This window comes from Lagopus muta, chromosome 2 (assembly GCF_023343835.1).
Source record: "Lagopus muta isolate bLagMut1 chromosome 2, bLagMut1 primary, whole genome shotgun sequence".
NCBI classification, from domain to species: Eukaryota; Metazoa; Chordata; class Aves; order Galliformes; family Phasianidae; genus Lagopus; species Lagopus muta.
Window position 1 is genome coordinate 80863624 of NC_064434.1, and position 21683 is coordinate 80885306.

The 21683-nt window shown below is 38.3% G+C and overlaps 3 protein-coding genes across 4 annotated transcripts in view; 1 reads left to right on the forward strand and 2 right to left on the reverse strand.

Moving 5' to 3' along the window:
• BTBD9 (BTB domain containing 9) overlaps positions 1-10065 on the reverse strand; it is a 112581-nt gene extending 102516 nt beyond the window's left edge. The window contains exons 1-4 of the mRNA XM_048935586.1: positions 9916-10065; positions 8010-8177; positions 2794-3004; positions 1271-1634 (exon numbers count right to left, since the gene is read on the reverse strand). Coding sequence (XP_048791543.1) covers positions 1271-1634; positions 2794-3004; positions 8010-8091 — 657 coding nt within the window. The 5' untranslated portion in view covers positions 8092-8177; positions 9916-10065. The remainder of the gene's footprint in view (positions 1-1270; positions 1635-2793; positions 3005-8009; positions 8178-9915) is intronic.
• A 2420-nt stretch (positions 10066-12485) lies between these two features.
• GLO1 (glyoxalase I) lies at positions 12486-18821 on the reverse strand. Its single transcript, XM_048935594.1, has 6 exons — positions 18690-18821; positions 17775-17857; positions 17004-17144; positions 16173-16240; positions 15014-15103; positions 12486-13910 (listed from the first exon to the last, which is right to left on the reverse strand). The coding sequence occupies exons 1-6, from the start codon at positions 18759-18761 to the stop codon at positions 13822-13824; spliced, it is 543 nt and encodes a 180-aa protein (XP_048791551.1). The 5' UTR covers positions 18762-18821; the 3' UTR covers positions 12486-13821.
• Positions 18822-18930: 109 nt separating this feature from the next.
• DNAH8 (dynein axonemal heavy chain 8) overlaps positions 18931-21683 on the forward strand; it is a 115759-nt gene continuing 113006 nt past the window's right edge. For both annotated transcript variants that reach the window (XM_048935569.1, XM_048935570.1), the window contains exons 1-2: positions 18931-19469; positions 20822-21117. In XM_048935569.1, coding sequence (XP_048791526.1) covers positions 20830-21117 — 288 coding nt within the window. In that variant the 5' untranslated portion in view covers positions 18931-19469; positions 20822-20829. The remainder of the gene's footprint in view (positions 19470-20821; positions 21118-21683) is intronic.

Genomic DNA, 21683 nt, shown 5'->3' on the forward strand with positions numbered 1-21683 from the left:
ACAATATAAGAACTAATTTGGGGATTTAGCAGTACAATATAAAACATTCCTTTAAACTTAGACTGACATAAGATGACTGATGCAAAAATGTCAACTCAGGGTTGGAATTCCTTTTTCAAACCCTTTCTAATTACATGGGTATTTTTATCCCTTTTCTTTTGGGACAAACTTGGTACCAACAGGTAAAACCCTCAGTGACTCCTACAAATGCAAATGCAGATAATCCACAGATAGCAAAATGAGAACAAAAAGAACTGAATGGATTCTGACTTCCATTTAACAAGCAAAATAATTAGAAGTCTGCCTCAGAAAGGCACAAATCTCTTCTATATGGCAGGATTGGTTACAACAAAGATTTCAGAAAGTATATGCCTTCAGAACTCAGATTTAATAAGCTGAGTATGACAGACTACCATAGGGAAAAAAAACATTCTTTCCCTACACAGCTAGCAAGTCAGTCAGCAAAGCAGAAGCATCTTGCACTTATTCAAGGAACGGATCCATCACAGTTTTTCCACTAACGCTTTTAACACTTTTTTCTTTATTTGTTCAAGTATAATTAAGCTATCTTTCATTCAAGATACTTTGCTGCTTCACTTGAACACTACTTGAAAACATTAAACCACTATTATGCCCAGCTCAAAGACCATTCCAGAGAATGTGGAATAATTCAATAGCACAGAATTGCCTGAATCTTACACAAATATTTATGCATCCAACAACAACAAATATATCAAAACAAAATTAAAAAAATACACCCTGCAATACCACCATATTACATGATTTCAGGCTGCACAAATAATCAGCAATATAAATCACATGAAGCCTCGGGATACTGCAGCCTACACTGTGGAAAACTGCCTATGACAGAGATTGCCTACATCAAGAAATTAATAAAATGGAGTACCTTCTATCTTCAACTCTTTACAACTACTGGGCAACATTCAGAAACCAAGTAATACTATTCCAAGGACAGATAAAAAAAAACCAAGGTAAAATTCAGTTTTCTGGACCCAGCTACCAGAATACTCTTGTTTTTAGCTACAGTGGGTGGTCACAACTAAATTTCTAAAAAATTCAGAATGGATCGCCAAGGTTTTTACTTCATCTTGGTCTGAATACTTCCAGTATTCAGTCTCAGTCCCATGAATACCAAGAGATAACTGTTAACAAACTTACAAGCTTGTATTTTACACCATTAGTATTTAATCATGAAATGTATGCAAAAAAAATTAATAATACTGAAGAAAAATGCAAACAAAAACCATACCTTAGAAAGTGACAAGAAGCCTTCACTGGAGAGTACCTCTTGAGCATTTCTATCCATGAACATACAGCACATACAAGTCAATTTGGGAAGGGAATAAAGACTGGCAACATCAAATGTCATACAAACATTCTGAATATTAAGTATGGTGCAAAGATACTCAGATGTGGAATCCTCCAGTTCTGGAAATCCATACTTATGTGCCAGGCTTAGGAAGTCTAGGAGGACCTCCTCCTTCTCATCTCGTAGTGTGGCACGACCAGTGTAAATATATTTCATCAGCATGGTAAAAGCTTCTGCAGTTGTGTCCTGAAGAGGAATTTCTGCTTCAGGCTGAGATTCTCTCATTCCACCATACAGCAGTGCTCTACAAAGAAGATAAAATTTAAGAAATTTACAACCTAGAAATATCTGTTTTATTAACAAAAACAAACAAATAAACAAAAAACATACAAAAGATAAACAAAATGTCAAGTAACAACACGGGATGCAAAGGGGATGCATTTCCCTACAGCTACAAAAGAAAAAACCCTACATGTCATTTAAAGTGCAGCTGACCACAGAAAACAGTGCCTAGGAGAGAATAATATTCTAATGCATCATGCTTTTATTCTACGGAACAATTGCTCCATCTCTACTTTGAGCAATAGTTGCAAAGCAGAAACTCAGTTGGGTTTTCTGTTGCTACTGACTTTTTTTGTTTGTTTTTGTTTTTAAATAGTGTTAAAAGTGAGGAAGAAAGAAAAAAAGAAAAAAATGGCAGAAAACAAGTGAAACAACTAGTTCATCACTAAAACAGCAGTGGTGGATTAAAGTAAGGAATAAAAGATCAAGAATCCTGGGATTTGCTAAACCCAACATGAGACAAGCCTAAAGATGTCCTGAATCTTTAGAAGGAAAAAGAGAACTAAATACACCCATAATCTGTTGGATTTTGTTTTGTTTTTAAAGTGTGGTATAGAGTTTGAACACAATTTGCTCTCATGCTGAATTTTGTTAGAGGGGTATGTTAGTAACTAAATTACAACCTAAATTCATAATAATCTTTTTCCAGAAAAGTGATTCTATTTAGAGAGAAAAGCCCCAGATCTTTAGAATGAGATGCATTAGTATTATTCCTAGTTTTAAAATATTCTAATCTGAGTCAAACAGATCTTTTCAAATACTTGATTTCAACACATCAAAAGTAAACTTCTGATTAATACAGTCCACGGAAGCACACTATCCATGCTCTGAGAAATCAAAAAATTTTACAGCAGAACTTTTCTGTTCCAAAGTTATTTTTCTCCTGAATTTATGAAAATAACTTCAAAGTCCAATTTAATGAAGGTCAAAAGAATAACATCATGACATGGTATTTATCTTCTTATATCTGGACACAATGACTTGATGTGCTGGGAAACATTCGCACAGAAAAGGTCACACTCAATGGACAGATGATTACACGCTGAAAAGTTCACAGAGAAACAATGTTTATCTTATCTGCATGAAAATTTGCAGTGAGCCCCACAAAAGCTGTGCTTCACCTGAAATAATGGCACCTGGCAGCCAGGATCACTCTGTGTGCTGGAAAACGTTTCTTTTCCACAATGAAGGTAACATCACTATATTCTTCCCCATTCATCAGAGCGCCGATGTGCTCTGACAGAATGTGAACATGGTCAATCTCACCAACAGCTGTGTAAGGACGAAGCGGATGGCTGTTACTCATCTTGGAGGGATGATGATATTGATAGCCTACAGAGAGAAAGAAAATAACTGCTATAAAGGGCACATTTAGAAATAGCAATGATGAAAAATGCAGTTATGAAAAAAGAAAGGAATAGTGAAAGCTCTCTCTCTGATTCTCTCATATATTACGAGGAAAACAAAACAAAGAGGTTTTCTATTAAAGGTAATTTATAACACAACTCAGGGCAGCTCCCATCAAGAACTCTAGTCAAAAATATTTCAGAGAATTCCATCATCTCATTCCTCCATCAATCCATTTACTTAAAAAAAACTTAAAACAAAATGAACAAAAATTAAACAATTTTAATTACAATCACCATTATAAATAATATTATTTGTCTGAATTAAAACACAAATAATTACAGAGAAAAAAGTCAGCTGGCCAATTTAACTTAATCTCAACTCTGAAGCCTCTACTAAAATCAGCAATGAGTAAAACCAACAGTGTTTGTAATCCATCCTTGAAGGATTCCAATCAGCTTTTCAGAACTGGAAGAACATAACTATTCAAAGTTATGCCTGATGCTTTAACAGACTAAGACTCAGTGGCAAGAGCATCCAGAGGACTAGTTCAGTCTTCAATCAGGTTTTCTTGTCAACTTTCTGTTTACTTTTCAACAAAAAAGGTCAGCTCCCTCACATAATAATCACCTGTATTTTCACTGTCACCTCCTGTGCTACAATGGGCACATTCTTAGTGCTAATGTGAGATGGTGTGTACAGAAAAATGAAACCATATACTGCATACAGCTCACACATTAATCTTCTATGTGAAATACTCATGACATGAATGCATTTTTAGCCATATTTTGAAATATAATTAGAAAATGCATGTCTGTTTCCATGCATTTTTACAGAACAAAGAAAGGAAAACACATGGATAGGGGTAAAGAATTGTATGTGCTTCAAAACACCTGGAAACTCTTAATACAAAATGAAGATATCACAGAAACACCATTTCAAAGAACTTCCAACTAGAAAAAGTGATACAGACAGCAAATCAGACTGGAGAAGATAGCATAGTAAATGGTAAATTGATCTATGACAGATCACAATATGAGTGGGAGCAGAACCCAGCTTTCCTCAGGCTGTCTCTGCCATCTGAATTAGAAGCTGTATGCCCACAGAGGCATTAATGTGGAACAAGCACTACTGGCCAAGGAACTTGAGGCAGTCTAGCTGTAACACAGAACACTGTATGAAGTTATTCTCCTACACTGACATAAGAATAAATTATTTTTTATGTTTGTTTTCTTTTCCATGACTGAATGTTTCCTCCATCTGCATTGGTTTATTTACATTTATGTAAAGCAACAGTGCACCAAGCAGATCTATGCAACAGATCCAATTCTAGTAACCTTTGCTTTGTAACAAGCAAGATTAACTTAATTCACATCAATCAAGATGCAACAAGCAACGGTATTTATCACAGCATAATTACTTGAGAATGCATAGACAACAGTGAAATGGAAGTGTCCTCAAAATGTAAAACCCTTTATTACATTAAAGGAGCAAACAAAAGGCTGAGTTTGTTACTCAGCTGCAAATCAAAAACATCCATATTCCTTCATACTTTCCATATCTTTTAAGTCTGTAAATATTCTTGTTGATCTTCATTGTTACGCACAATAGCCAGGCAACCCAATTACATACAAATTACATGTGTATTATCAAACAAAATTTACTCTCTCTCCTGCATCAGTTCCACTTATCATTAATTAGAGAATTTCATTTAAGATGCTACAAGCATGTATTAGGATAGGCACATTTTGGTTTTAAAATCTATTTTACTTCCATTTTCTCTACATTTTACTTTTTTGTTCATCCAGGTTTGGGTTTTTTTCCTGTAAAATTGGGAATAGATACTGCTTGAAGAAAACTGGGAGACAGTAAAAGTGCTAAAATAAGGAAAAGCCATTGGCTGCATGCTCATTTTGTTTGCTGCTGCTGTAGGTTTTGTCATATGCCTACAGGGCAAAGGGTCCAAGGGAAAATTGTTTCCATTTCACATAAATGAATAAAGAAAGAAATAGAATCAAAATAACACTTCCCTGCTAAGGGTACATAAACCTACCTCTAAACAAGCACAAAGTCTGAGCTGGGGGCGCTTGCTAATAAGCTGATAATGACAGTCTGATATCAACATCCTGGACTTAGGCAGGTGATGATGAAAGTAGAAATTTCCAAGCCCTTTTGTGTCAGATGCAAACTAAGTTTGTTTCTTAGATGTTCAGCGCTCCCCATACTGCTGGCATGATGCATTATTCTAGATTACTAGTTTCAAACTGCTCACCGAAACTGAGGGATACAAAGAATAGCTGTGAGCCTGGCTGAACAGCCTTTCAAATGCTCAGTGATGCAGAGGGTTGAAAACTTACAAGTCTATGAGAGCTATGCACATGCTTTATATTCTTTCCGTGGGTAACACTTGTATACTGAAAAACTCAAATTTATTTACCCATCCACATCACATTTCTAATGCAAATTTCATCAGTTTTCCACACAAAGCAGCACTCTTGTGAGCAGTCTTGTCTTTGAAATGTAGAACCAAATAATACATGACCTCAGATCCTTCCAGACTGGATTATTTAGAGGTGTTCATAGAGCCAGCTCTTGAAGAGACCTGCACATTTCTTGTTTGAGGAAGTGGATAGTAATATACTGGTTTAGTTGTGGTGAGTTGCACAGTTTACCTTTGTAGCTGAACTTTACAACCAGCATTCTTGGTTGTAACTCAAAGTTTTAAATACAGTAAAAAAAGACAGAAGCTGCCTGGAGCTCAGCAAAATCCTTTATGATGAACTCTCCAGAATCTTCTGTAATCACTGACATTCCAATCAGATTCAAGCCTCTGTTCTTCCATGTGATCAGAGAAGAACATTTAACAAATTGCAGATAAAAGGCCAAGCCATTTATAAACCTCTTACTAGCACCATAGCCTAATTTCCAGGAGCTATTAACAGCTAATCAGGTGCTTCAGAAGTCAGCTGCTGCAGCTTTGTTCATGCCACAGATATAGGTTAAGTACAACAATCTTCTCAGTAAGTTTGAGGAGCTATTAACATTGAAATGATTTTAAACTGCACCTATGATGTCAGAAAAGTCTACAAATCTCTTCTCTTCAGAATTGAAACAGAAGACCCACATCCTGGTGGCCATTTTACTACTAAAGATGCAAAAAATGTGGCCTACTATTCATCGTATAACATAACATGCAATATTATACACCATGTCAAGGTTAGAAAAAAAAACACCAAGTCAGTTTCCAGCTTGCTATATTCCCTTTCTGATAAATAATCTGTAACACATCATAGCATGCAATACTGTGATCTACAACATACAGCAACAAAAACCACAATGACTTCTTGACTAAACTGCAACAAAGACCAACACGATGTCACCTCCCCTGCCCCACTTGGGCTATCATTAAAGACAGCCTTCTGAAAAACAGCGCTGTTTCACTGAAAAGGGGGAAGAAATACTTTTATACTATGCAGAAAAAAGGATATAAGAAATTGACCATGAATATGTTGAAATTTCTTCTTCTTTATATTAAAAAAAAAAAAAAAGCCAAACACCAAAACTACTGGAAGTTTAAAAACAATTATATGGAAAAAAAATTAGCAAGTAAACAGACAAATGACAGAATTAAAAACTTTGTGAAATAAGTCCAGATCACAAATATGGAGTTAAAATTTCACATCCCTGAAACAACGGCATTCCCATCTGGTTATATCACAGTAATACAGCCCTTGTTAGAATTACACAGAGAATTTTCTTAAATGCTATTTATACAAAAATATTATTATCCTCTTAAGTCTCTCATCCTTTTACTTTGATATAGTATTTCCAGCCTTTGTTCCATACAGTTCTGAGGTTTTCCATAATGTTACCCAGAGAATCAAGCTACCCTACATTACGAGGCACCAGAAAACAAGTGTTAAAAGGGCCTTTAGAAAGAAAATGGAAAAAGATGCTGTGTTTATCTTAATGTCCCCCTACCTTGACAAACACACAAAATCCAAACAAAAACACAGGTTCAAACACCAGGAAGAAAATGTTTTAATCAAGATAATCCTTAAACAGAAAGCGTCCTGCATTTTGGAACACCATTGATTAAACATGTCCTCAACTTTTCCCATTTCATTAACATACCATTATGGTATTTAGAGAAATTATGTCTCATACATAAGTCACAACGCTACAGAACAAAAAAAGTTACCCACAACACTACAACATTTTAAAACACACTGACTTACATATGAACAACTCACAGTGACACCTCATTCAAAAGCCAACTAAACAAGTATAACGCTCATGGTATTATTGGAATTAATCTGTATGAGATCTCCACAATGCACATAATAGTTCAAAAAAAAGTAAATTCTAACTTTAATTAAAATCTTGAATCACACTAACTAACTTATATTAATAACTATCTGTGCGTGTCCGAGGAACTAACTGGCCCTACTTATCCAATCCAATACCTGATAGTAACATAATCCACACAGTATGAATTCAGAGATTCAGAATGTGAAAAGCCAAATAAATGGAATTCCCAGAACTTTTAAGTAATCTCCAACCATTCTTTGGGGAAATAATTAAAAGAAAACTGGTTGTTAATTCTATTTACCACGTCTTTCAATGACAGCATCAGTACCAAAAACATTTTTACTTCAAACACATGGACAGTTACACACTACTACACCTTCCAGTTCCCAAGCATAGTTGTGCTACTGTTTTGCATTTTGTTTAGAGAGACATTTCTCTGATAGGACAGCAGGAATAAATTCAGCTACATACCAAGAACAGTACAGCAGGATTTATTAAAACTCATGTGAAATCAATATTAGTGCACTTGATATGACATAATTAAAATAGCATATAGCTAAATTCTTAAGTTTCTCAGGAAAATATCACAGAATCACAGAATTGTAGGGCTTGGAAGGGACCGCCAGAGATCATCGAGTCCAACCTCCTGCCAAAGCAGGTAATATATTGGTGTACTTACCAGTAAAGCTCTCTGAAGGTCTACAATGGACGTAGCCTGTGGGCAGGTGACCAACTTCCTGAAAATTAGGGTTTTTTGCCATTCTGAACAACTGACAGGTGGAACAGCAAGCTCATAGAAACACTAGTCAGCAACATCCAGCTGCATAGTAGCAACTGTACCATATTCCTGAAAGAATGCATGAAACATATCATTAAGAACAGGTGGCATATAGCAGTAAATGTTAAGAATCCCTCAGTGTTCTATGAAAAATCTTTAAGTACCATTATACCATAACATTAGAAGTGTCTTTAAAAAAAAAAAAAAAAAAAAAAATTGACAATACATTTTTTTAACCAGAAAAGCAATAATACATCATAATTCATTTTCTCATTTGAAGGCACAGAAAATGATCACATTGTTTCTCCATATGAGTCTCTTAATTAAACCACGTCTATGCAAAGCCTGTCATATAAACATTATTCCCCAAACATCCAAATCCCTGTAACTGATCTTGTCTAGCCCCAAGCGGTGGGTGAGTAGCGCTGAGTTTTGTTTGGTTGTGGGGTTTCAGGTCTTGGGGTTAAGATAGGGATGTCATCCAGAGGAACCTGGACAGACTTACAAAGTGGGCCCACAAGAACTTGATGAGACGTTGCACTTGGATTAGGGCAATCCCACATTTGTCTAAAGACTGGGAGAAGAATTCCTTCGGAGCAGCTCTGCTGAGAAGGACTTGAGGGTCCTAATGGACAAAAAGCTGGACAAGAGCCAGCAGTGTGTTCCTACAGCCTAGAAGGCCAGCCGTATCACGAGCTGCTTTAAAAAAGGGGCGGCCAGCAGGGAGAAGGAGGTAAATGCCCCTCTCTGCTTTTGTGGCCCTCACTGTCCTTGTGAGGCCCCATCTGGGATACTGCATCCAGGTCTGGGGCTCTCAGCACAAGGAAAGATGTGGAGCTGTTGGAGAGTCCAGAGGAGGGCCACAGAGATGATCAAAGGACTGAAGCAGCTTTCCTATGAAGAAAGGCTGAAGAAGTTGAGCTTGTTTAGCTTGGAGAATTCAGGGCTCTGGGAAAACCTCACTGCAGTCTTCCAGTACTTGAAGGAAGCTTATAAACAAGAGTGAGACCAACATTTTAGGCATAGAGAGAATGCTCACCTTAAATCTTAAAATGCAAACAAAAAAATTCAGTGACAGCAGCACGGTTTTTGGGACAGGTCTGTGCACTGTGCTTTAAAAAGAGTGCAAGCAAGGGGCACTTCTGTGCAAGTATGATTACTGCTGCACTGAGAACAATTTAACAGTCCAGCTTTTTTATTATTTGATAACACAATGATTTAAGTCAATAGCTATTTGAGTGAATCATAGTAGGGCATAATCTGCAGTAGTACTTGTACTATGAACCCAGCAGAGCTGATAAAACACTACGTGCTATTATCATCAGGCAAACACATTGAGCTAACTTCAGAAGAAAGCTACAGCACAGCACGGGTAAGCACTGCGGGCAGGCAATGCGGAAGGCAGGAGTACCATACGCTGAGCATCTGCCAAGGTCACACCCGGAGCAACTCGGGGCAAAGCGAGCCCGGAGCCGCGGTTCCTCACTGAGGGCTCTCAGCCGGCAGTCACCCCGTGCCCGCGCAAACGCCGCTCAACGGACAGCTCGGCTCCCAGCGAACTCAGCACTTCCGCGCGGAACCCCCGCGCCGGCTGCTCCCTCAGCGCACCCAGGTGCCGCAGAGCGCTGCGCTGCCGCCGGGCCCGGGCAGCCGACGCCGGCGGGTACGACCCGGCATGGCCGCTGAGGGGCCGGAGACCGCCGCAGGGAAAGCCCCAGGAGCCGCCCGGCCATCACGGGCACCGCTCAGGCTGGAAGCACGCCACAACTCTCCCAAACACCCGACCGCAACCATCCGCTCCGCTTACCGGCCTCCACGACGACTGGGCCTCCAACCTTCTCAACCCGGCGCCGCCGAAACGTCAGGCGCCGCGATGACGCCATCAGCAACAGCCGCCGTCCTCCTGCGTGCTGACGTAGCGCAGCGGGCCGGGTCTATGGATGGCAGCGGGACTACAGCGCGCCTCGGGAGCGGGGTATTCGTTCCGACAAAGCTCCTAAAATAGCAACTGCTATTCACATTCCCCTCTTTCTCTTCTGCCGTAATTCTGAATACACGCTGCCTTTCCTCAACTTGTGTCTGCCAGCCTCCTGCGAATCCGCTTGTATGTCCTCACATCGCGGTGAGGCAGTGGCACAAGCTGCACAGGGAGGTGGTGCAGTCACCGTCCCTGGAGGTGTTCGAGAGCCGTGTGGATGTGGCACTGACGGACATGGTCAGTGGGCACGGGCTGGTGGTTGGACCAGATGGCCTGAGAGGTCTTTTCCAACCTTAATGGTTCTGTGATTCTACGTTCTGCTTCTTGAAATTAGCAGAACTTCTGTCTAAAAGGAGAATGCAAATTTGTCTCTACTCCCACCTGGAAAAGCACTACTGCCATTTAACTCAGTGCTTTATTTAGCAGGGGAAGGAAAAGAAGGAAAAAAAAAAAAAAAAAAGCATTACCTTGGAAGATGCAAAATTAGGATTGCCTATAATCAACACAAACTGTAAATTTCACAAGATCCCCCTTATTAATACTAAACAGGGAACATTCAGTTGGGGCTAGTGCTTCTTGTGTAGCTGTCCACTGAACTACACACCCTCAGACATACAAACATGCAGTTTACAAACTATTCCTCTTAATTACTGGATTCCATATAATTGTGTCAATAGCATTTCCAGTCACACCTGTGCTTTGAAGTGTCATGAAACACATCTGAGTAAAATACTGTATGTAGATAAAATACAAACTGCTCAACTCTTTACAAGGGTAAATGATGGCAGGACAAGGAGAAATAGTGTTGAGGGAGGGAAGATTTAGATTGGATATCAGGGGGAAGTTCTTTACCAAAAGATTGGTGAGGTGCAGGAACAGGCTGCCCACAGACGTTGTGGAAGCCCTGTCCTGGAGGACAGGGAGGTGTTCCAGGCCAGGTTGGATGGGGCCCTGGGCAGCCCAGTATAGTATTAGATATGGAGGCTGGCAGCTCTGCATGCAGGAGGGTTGGTTCTTGATGATCCTTGAGGTCCCTTGCAACCCAACCCCTTCTATGAAACTACTTTATTAATTTACATGCTTGTAAAACATTGAGATTTTCCTTGCCAATAAATTTATTGTAAAGCTTTAGACGTTGCATCTATATTTATCAAATAGTTTCAGACAAATTCACTCAGATTAGCATTAGTCTAAGTAACCTCTACTCACAATCTACTGCAAGATTCTGCAGTCAGCATTTGCGCTTCAGCTGAGTTATACTTCATTTCAAGTTCCTTATTTCAGAACAAGAGCATTAGAAGGGATACAGTTTATTAATGAAAAAATATATAAGCTGCAAACAAGAGCTCTGTCTCATCTCATTTCTACAGCTTTCCTTCTTGGCTCAACTCACATCTAAGGAGCTCCTAACTTTGAAAGATATCACACTAAAGCTATACAACAATAGTCTTCAATTTAGAATTTTTTTAATTGCTGCTGTAAGATAGTATGAAATATTGTGTATGTCTTTTTCAAAGTAAGGTGAGGTTTCCTTGGCTGAGTCACCCTGAGCCAAGCTGAATGTCCACTAAAGGGATCGGTCTTATTTACTTGTTCAGGAAATTGAGAAGCCTTGAAATCCTTAATTCAGCTTAACGAACTTGGGATAAAGCTGACCCAGCATTTAAGAACACCACCATCAATTTTTTGAGTAATAAGTAGACTGCCTAGGATTGGGCACAACATCAGAAGTGCCACATCTAGAGGAAGTTGGCTGAGATCGTGTAGTGACAACTGTTAAGACTGCTCAGTTTCTCAGATCTTGCTATGAACAGTTGTAACTACATCCTCCCTATCATCTCCCTAGCATACAAGGGAATCATCAACTACACAGAGACAAGATAGAGGACAGGCCAGGTATTCTAGAAATATAGGAGGGCACACAGAATGCAAACGTGAGCTAGCTGCAGAAAACAGTAAGGTGTTACAAATTGAAAGTCAAGACTGTATATGCATTACACCTGTAAGGTGTACCTACAGGACAGTACATGTTTAAGTAGAGACCACCCAGAAAATAATACTCAAAATTTAATTTGAAGTATCTAGTTGCTTTTATGATTTTCATAAATCAAAAACAGATGATCTTCTAAGTCACTGTCTCTACCTTCCAATAAATCCATGGTTGTTTGTACATCTGTAGAGGGCTTTAATCGGGTAACTGTTTTCATTTTCACATTCTGTATTTCCATACCTGTACAAACTCAGTGGAAACATGTAGCATATTTTCCTTATTTCCAAATGGAAACAATATCTTGCTTCAACTTTAATGATTCTTCACATGGAGCTTTGTAAGATTACTGAATTTAAAAGGTCTGTTGTTAAGCTGAGGTGTACAGAATTAAGGATTTTTCAGACAAGGAGACAGGACAATAATATTTAATATTATACTTAATATTTGTCATTATTATCTACATTAGCACAGTAGAAAATAAATTCAGTAATTTCCACACTTCTCTTTTAACTGAATAGCTAGGGAGTTATTGAACAAATTAATGAAAACTCTGCAAATTATTATTAAGCATTCTGCTCATCAAGTTACCTTCACTACTGGATTCCCAATAAATATTTTATCCTGCATGACCAGGTTACTTCCCAAGGAAAAAAAATAATCCATGAACCAAAACAAACAGTGTTTTGTTTACCTAGGATTCAAGAATTAGCAAAGATACATGTCATACTACTTTAGAAATGACTTTTCATCAATGCTTTATTTCAAAGTGAATTGCAATGCCATTTCATTATCCAATAGTCACATAACTGAACTCAATAGGAGTTACGTGCTAGTAGGAAAAATCACAATAACAGTGCAGAGAAAAAATTTGCTTTGGTTTTGTTAACCAAAACTTGACAACTCTTCATACAAGTGTAATTTCAGTAACCATCACTGACTTTGAAGGGGCAGATCAAAATGCCTACTAGTAGGAAGCTATTTTAGATGCTCTTTTTCCTTACATTCCTAAAACAGAATTGTACAGAGCCTGTAAGTGGAATACAGCCCAGACTTGCATCAAAACACAAATTATGAACAAGCTCTAGTGTTGGAAGAGACAAGAAGGGCCACTGTCAGAATCTATGAGACCTATTACGTTGTCTGGCAATCAGCAGCCAAAAGTTTAAATACTGAATTCTTCCTGCTGGACTAATTTACTGCCTTTCCAAAGTTTCTTGTTCCGGGCACAGCTTTTTAAGTCTGGTCAATAAGGATTTTGTTGCTTGGCATAATGTAAGTAAGACTCTCACAAATATGCTGCTACTCAGGTAAGAAATCTGATATTTTATTTTCTAATAAACAGGGAAGTGCACAAAGCCTTCAGGATATCCTCTGACTTAATGAAAAAAATATGCATTATATATGCTCCTCGGTGAAGCTCATCAGCAATAATGCAGGATCTTTTTTTGTTAGTTTAAATCTAGGTAGTGTGAGATGATGTAAACTTCTAGTCATGCATCTTGGAGAGTTTAGTGAAATATTGGTAGAGTCTGTTTAAGAGCAGAGTACATATTCGTGCTCTTTAAAAGATGGGTGAGGATTCCAAACTGGAAGCAAATAGCAGTGGCATCACAGGAGAACAGTTGGGAAGCCTCAGTTTAATTTTAGAAGAAAATCTAAACATAATTGATTTTCACAAACACTGTTACAGATTTTCTCCAGGGAACTAAAAGTTTGTATCTTTTATACAGTGTATTCACTTAGATCTAAGTGATAGTCACCATATGGTTAGGATTCAAAATTTCAATCCAGTAGCCATCAGGATCCTGAACAAATGCAATTCCTTTCAATTTACCTATTAGGAAAAAAATAGAAGGAACGATGAACACAAGGATAAAGTTAAGGGCACATGAATAAATCTTAACATCAAATGCAGTTACTTTCAATTTTTTTTTTTTCTTCTGTATGAGTATTAATTCAACTTTAGACAGCTACTTCTGAAAACATCCAAATTAGTGTTTGATCACAACTAGGCCTTGGTGTGTGTGTGCTGAATTGTTAATCTGATACTTAATAAAGCTGCAATTTAAAGTCATTATAAAGTCTTATCTTTTGTTGATTTTCTTATTTTTTTTTAACCCCTGCAAGTGTTCAACCCTTAATTTCGGAAACGTACTTTTGTGTTCCAGGATGTTTTGGCATGTTTTGCTAAGCTGTTCTGCCTTTTAAAGTTCTTTGTTCCTCAGCCCTGTTCATTTCTGCCTACACAGTAAAGTTCTGTGCTCTACTAGTTTTTATTTGGTCATTCCCCACTCCCAATCTGGATTACAGTACACATTGGCATTACTATTTGAGATAGAAGTGCACTGCAGGAACGTTTTAAACAGTTGGAAAAAATATTCTTCACGAAAATAGGGTCCCCTAAAGTATTCAACAGTGAATCACGACAGCACAGCTTAACATTTTACCTTAAAGAGTTAGCCAATCAGTTTCCATTTTACTTACCCTATTACCCTGTCTACTGTAAAAAAAAAAAGTTCATTATTATTACATTCTAGTTACAAAAACTTCTGAGGGAACAGCAGCTGTGATTCACTAATGCAGGGGGAAAAAAAAAAATACCACGAACTTTCTCATCCAGCCCCAAAACAATAGATATTAAATCCAAAACCTCATCATCTTTGACATTTGCTGCACAAGTTTAAATTCCTAACGTTGAAAACTGCTTTTGCTTTTTTTTTTTCATCCTTCTATAAACAGGACAATTCTACATTGTCAGTTCTGTGCATTTTGTAAGAGGGAGCATGGTTAGTAGGTTCTAGCACATCCTAAGGAGTGACAGCTATAGAAATGTATCACTGAGCTGTCTAATACAAAAATCTACCAGGCACAATATATTAAAAGCAAACAACTGGAAAAGGCAAAAAAAAAAGACTTGCATTACTGGCTAAGACTTACCATCATCTGGTTTCTTCACAAATTTCACTCCCAGTTCTTCAAACCTCTTACAAGCTTTATTGACATCAGGGACAGCAATTCCAATGTGCCCTGGGAAACAGAGTAAAAACAGTAAAATACACTAAGTATTTCTATGCATTTGAGAAAAAAAGTTTGCTCAGCATTTCATCTTCTGCAATAAGTTCACATGCTTACACAAGAGATATAACAAACTCAAGAAAAATCATTTCTTACAGAAAGAAGAGCATTCCAGATTTTAACAATACCCTCCTTGACAAAATTGGCTTTTTAATAATGATTTTACAATCAGAACTTCTCAGTTACAATAGCTCATGTTATTTGGATAAGAAGATTATTTCTTCCTACTGCAGATAAGTTATTCAAACTGTTTTATCTGTATTCCCTTTCTAGAGACACATCTACATAACAGGATTTTGTTGCATTTGCTTAGTTCAACAGCACAAGGCATTTATTATTAATGCTGTATTAGTAGATACTAACAGCAGCACCATGCTGAACTTACAAGTAACTTCAATTTAATATGTCAAGTGGCTATATTCAGTACCAGACTTATTTCACATACAAGTGACCTTTCAAGCACTCAAAATATCAAGTTGAGCCACTTGAATGCTATCCTTGACACTACAGATAAATCCTCCTTCCAGCTCAAAACTGGTAACCGGTGCATTATAAAATACAAATCCAAATTCAAAAATCAATCTGAACATCATTATATCAATATGCAAGAGCAATTATTGAACTTCACTGAGTGGTTAGTATTAAAAAGTGTTAAATTAAAAAAATTAGCTTTATAACAAGTGTAATTGTGGTTCTTCACTCTGAAACATTTTTTAATTTACCCATTTTCATGATGCATACCATGCATACATGCTGGAAGAAGTAAAATAAAGACGCTGGTAGTACTTACATTTCAAAGTAGCTTACTAGAAAAGTCTTTTCGTCTATACAAGTTTTACAAGTTTACAAATCCCCCATGAAATAAAACCTTAACCTTTGCATTGATTTCATACAGATGTTTTATAAAGAGAAAACTGAAACTCCATTTTTCCCTAATACATGTAACTGTAATACATGTAACTGTAATCAAAGCACAGTAAAACAATGCATAAGAACAACATGCACTAAACAAAAAACCTACCAAATCCTCGGGGATCTGAATTGCCATTATGATAGGATTGCTTTTCATCATTCTCAGAGCCCCAGTTGCTGTAAGAAATAATTATACACTGAAAAAAAGCATCAAAATTAATTCCTTAGTGTTTAGCTTCCTCAGAAAGGCAATTTGTTTCTTTTCAAAACCATAGAACTTCATTTGCTGGCTACATTCATTAAACTATCAAAACTTTCCTTTAACACAGGTCCTGGAAATAGTCTTCAAAGTAGATATAAGGGCTAATTCAGTCTAATTCCTACCCTTCTCTAGTACTCATGTTCCACATTTGAATGAGTCTGAGGAACGCTCCTATCTCATCCAGATTGCAAGGATGGCTGTGGTGCATGAGTGAATTTACATATTAATCTAGATGCAGAACAGTGAAGTAGCTAAGCACAGTGGCAGGGTATTTGTGAGAATATCTCTATCTCCACACTTAATTATAATCATTAGTATTAACAAGATTGTCCAATTCATATGAAGTGTTTTGACCTCCTTTGATAAGCCATCAAAAGCAATACTTAACCCACTACTTTAGAGGCAACTTCAGAGGATACAAAAGAAGTTCTAACTGCATCACTTTTGCCCCAGATGAGCAAACACTATTTGGTACTTATATACTACTATTCACCTTGTAGTAGCTCTAGAAAGAGTAAACTTGCCAAGTATCTAAGATCTCAGCGTATTTTAAGACTTATTATATAACACTAAAGATGCTTCCACAGAAATTACTGCATTTCTTTTCAATTCAATGAGACGTAAACTCATCCACTTCTCTTAGATGTGGTTGTCATCTCCTACTGTATTAATACTTACTGTGTCAGTTCAAGTGTAGCTTTTCTGGAGAAGGTCCAAGGTGTTCTCTCAGCTTTATCTTTTGGGATATCGTTTTTATTTTCATAACCCAGGAAAAACAGTGAGAACTTCATGGGAGGAAAGTCAAATTTCTGAAGCAGTCTACATGGCAAAAATTTTGAAACAGTAACTAAAAAAAAATAACCACACAGCCTGAAAATACAAGTTGCTTCCCCTGTGGAACAATTACAGCTGCGATTTTTATCTTTCTGACTGCAATCCACATCTTAAAATACTACATTTTGAATTCTCAAATAGAAACATTCCAGCACACATTATAAACCTCTAAAAGCTAGAAGAATCAGATGCTTATAGGCAATCAGTAAGTGAACAGCAAAACCAGAACAGAGGCTCAAGTCTGAAGCTGCCATTTTGTTACTTGTACAGATTTTCTCAGGAAGGACAAACATAATTTATGTTCCAGGTTTACAGAAACGATTCCTATTTAAAAGCATCACAAAAGTTACCAGTTGAAAGTAGAACTAGTGAGGTAAAAGCTGTACAAGCTGTACACTGATAATTAATGACCTACTTAAAAGAGGAGAAAAAAAATTCTAGACAAAGCCACTTTTCATTCATTTGCAATTCAGGCATTCAATGTGCTGTGAAGTTCTCAGAGATTGGCAGGCTATCCAACTTGGCATTAGCAGATAGGTTTAACTACATCAACAGAACAAAAATACTTTTCATAAGAAACACCCAAAGTTACAGTGGCATACAGCTTCCACTCACGTCATTCCAAGAACTCTTGTATAGAAATCCAGAGACTTCTTAGGATCCTTTACTCTTAACATTGTCTGCTGAAATATAAAATCCTGGAAGAACAAAAAAAAGAAGAAAAAAAAAAGCATTATTATACATCAAACAGAATTTAATTGTGCACCAACAAAGATATCAGTTAATAATGAAAATCAAAACCAGCAAGTCTAGAGGTAACAAATACAGTGCCACATACAACGTAAATAACATTTTATTTTAGAATACTCCAAGTTAGAAGAGACCCACAAGGATCACCAAATCCAACTACAGCACTACCTAAAAATCAGACCACGTGACTGAGAGCACAGCCCAAATGCCTCTTGAACACCAGCAGCTTGGTGCCATCCCCACTATGTTGGGTACCTGTACCCTATCACAGCTACAGGATCCATTGCCACCCGAGCCGGCCTCCCCCATGCCACCTGTATAATCAAGATGTTATAATCACAACATAATTGTATAATCAACAAATATCAAGACGTTATAATCACAATATAATCAAGAGAATTAGGCAAAGTAGACAACAATCACAAAAGAGAATAAGTAGAAGAGTTTACCCTTCGGCTGAGCTCACCACAAAACACCAGAAGAGGAGATCTCCAGAAGAGATCCTTCCCCTCTGGTTGCCAGCTCTTAAATAGGTCTAGGAGGGGTGCAGCCAGGTTCCACCCCTTCTGGCAGCACAGTGAATTGCTTTCACCTGTGCTCCTCTGGCTGACTCATGGCTCACCTCAGGTGATCGATCGATCGATCAGGCCGTGACTCAGCAGTTCCCATACACCGCCCCACCGGTCTCCGCACGCCAAAGGGGCGGGGATGCTAGCAGTACCACCACAGCCTCCGCCACCCGCAGCCTAATCGCACCCTGCTCGCCCCCACCGAGCCCACCTTCGTGCTGGGATCCGGCTCCGAGCAGGCGCTATAGGCATCCTCCTCGCTCAAGCAGCTCGGTTCCGCCATGTTGGGCGCAGAGGAGATGGGAGGAGAGGGCAGTACCAAGGTGGTGCTCCGCCCTATAGTTGCTCGAGTGCGCGCAACGTGGCCTACGCATCTGAGCAGCCTGTAGGCGCTCAAATGAAACGCTGCTTTGTTTAGCGCTTCTTTCCAGCTGACGGCACTTTCGGCGTTTTCATAGCCCGGTGTTTTACCTTCACTCCATAAGTATAAAAACACACCTAACGGGTGGTTTATTCCTTTGGGGAATTAGAGATGTTAGTTTCTATCTGTCTTGAATACTCAGCAAAATATTATTGTTATCATTATTATTAATATCATTAATAATAATAATAAAATTTTTGTTAAGAAAAGCGGGACGGGACGTGGCAGGCAGCTGCCCCTCCGCTTTACACCTTCTTCGTCCGGGCAGAGCCGAGCCCCGCGCGAGCAGAGCCGAGCCCCGCGCGAGCAGAGCCGAGCCCCGCGCGAGCAGAGCCGAGCCCCGCGCGAGCAGAGCCGAGCCCCGCGCGAGCAGAGCCGCAGTTGTTACGGGCGCCCCATAACGGCCAACAGCGCAGCAGCGCGCTGTGTCGCCCCGTCCCGGAGGCGGACCGGCTGGTCACGGCCGGCCGGTCGGGGCGGGCACTGGAGCTACTGAGTAACACCGAGGCTTATTTTTCTCGTCTTTCTCTCCCCCTGGTCCTCGTGTCACGTTGCTGCTGCACTAAAAGGGTAAGGAGCAAAGCTGAGAGAGTTATAGACTTGTCAACGGACTGGGGGTGCTGGTGACTGAGGTAACAGTCGTTAGGAGTGATGCAGAATAAACCTCGAATGTGAGTTACAAGAGGAAAGTTGAATGATTTTGTTATTTTGTGCTGTGTTTGAAGTGTGTGTCCAAGGGCGTGATGGAAATCAGGGTAGGCAGCCAGCTGGAGCTCATGCTCTGACCTGATGAGTATGATCTACCACACATCCTTACCAGTATAGAATGTATGGTTGGTTATACCTGGTTGGCTGCCTTAAGGCCTCATGAGAACTTCTGTGTAATCTATGATATTGGTTTTAATCATTATGGTAGTAGTACTCTGAGTTACAATGGCATTTTCAACATTTTTATCTGTTACTCTGAATATTTATATAGGTTATGCACATATTCTAACATCCTTGTGTAACTGAACAAGCTATTTTAAAGAATAAAATTAAACACAAAGACTTCAGGTATAGGTGTAATGATGGTGATAGTGCCTTAAAGATAGTTGTTCAGTCTGTGTGTAGAATGAGAATACTGAATGATGCATTTAATTTTCTGTATATTCAAGAGTGTTAAAATCTACTGAGTGGGATTGATGGCAGCTAGCAAATGCTAGTGGATAAATATGCCTCCCCGTACGAAGAAAGGGAGAGGATATTTACGTAATTCTTTGTAACCCTGAATTACAGGCTTGGGATTCACAAACTAAACCTTTCTTGGGCTTTTCAGATAGTGAAATAGACAGGGGAAGAAAACAGCAGAATTTCTTTTCCATAGCAGCTGACTGCTTAGCAGTCAGTCATGAATATACCTTGCTTTGTCCATTTTAGAAATTCTTACCTGGGAACAATTATTCTGCTAGTACTCTAGCCAGCTTAGGTTACTCACAGAATTAAGAGGAAAGTCTGTCTTTTTTATACTGTGGTGAAGAAGTCTTGATGTGCTCAACACTCTAGGAACTTTTAATATATTGTATAAGACTTCATAAGTCAATACGTGCAAAGAGCTCGGTCTGTATGAATTTTAGGGTGCAGCCTTGTCTGTTATTTCTTACCCTCTCAACAGCATGCTTTTAATAACGAAGATCTGATTTTTGTATTAATTTAAATCAAAATGAAACTTATTAAGTAAGACATAGAAATACTGTAGAAATTGAATACTTCCACTGAAGAAATACTACCCAACACCCTCCATCCTACATTTTATCTGAACTTGTGTGTGTTTAGGGTATCATGTATGGTGGGGCATTCTGTATATAGTTCATGATTTATATACACACGCTATTTTTTCCTTTTTTGACTTTTTTTCCTTTTTTGAAATCTTCCTTCTGAAGATTTCAGAATGGAGAATGTGCAAGAAGATAATAATGAAAATTCCAACACTGGAGAAGATTCTGGGTCCGGTCAAGTGGCAGCGGATAATACTGGGCAAAATCTCACTACAGAGGATTCTGTGTCTGGCCCTGTTGCACCAGGGAATGCTGAAGACAAATCTGTTCACCATGCTCAACAAGTAGTAAACTCTTCTCCTTCCCAGGAATCTTTTATTCCTGTAACCCGAAGGCTGTCTAGGCTTTACCGGAGCTCTGCTGGAGTTCTGTCCATGCAAGAAATTTTAAAAGAAAAACAGGTTTAGTATTCAATATTAGGTCTTAACATAGAGATAGACATAGAGGTCTTGACATGGTTCTTTCTCAGATAATTAAATTCAGTTTAAATGAACTGTTTCTCTTTTCCTTTTGTTTCCATTTCCTTTTTTTTTTTCCCACTTTTTCTTTTCCTTCCTTCCTTCCTTCCTTCCTTCCTTCCTTCCTTCCTTTCTTTCTTTCTAATTATATTCAGTTTTCTTATTTCAGATAGAAAGTATCTGTCTGTAATGGTTTCAGTATTTTAAGATTTTGTCTTAAAGTTGTGGTAGAAGGTGGCCAAAGATATTAATTGAATAATTTACACTGAAGCAAAGCTGTACCCAGCTTGATTCCTGAAAATATTTATTTTCTGTAGATGTTTTAGCTTGATATTATTACTGATATAGGCTGGCTTAGCAATAGATTATATATAAATATAAATTATATAAATTAATATAAATATATTAAGGAACATTAATTAATTTAATAATTCAAAATATTTTTGTGAAAAAGAAAACTAGTTAATATGGCACACAAATATGTTAAGATCTACTGTAATATATTTAAC

Bases quoted from the DNA above. Each gene is read 5' to 3' on its own strand.
- GLO1 (XM_048935594.1), bottom strand. From the start codon at position 18,761: ATGGCGGAACCGAGCTGCTTGAGCGAGGAGGATGCCTATAGCGCCTGC. The intron at 16,241-17,003 runs GTAAGTATTAAT...TATTTCTTACAG, and splicing joins GCTACACTTGAACTGACACA to CAACTGGGGCTCTGAGAATG. The intron at 15,104-16,172 runs GTAGGTTTTTTG...TCTGTTTCCCAG, and splicing joins TTCAGATCCCCGAGGATTTG to GGCACATTGGAATTGCTGTC.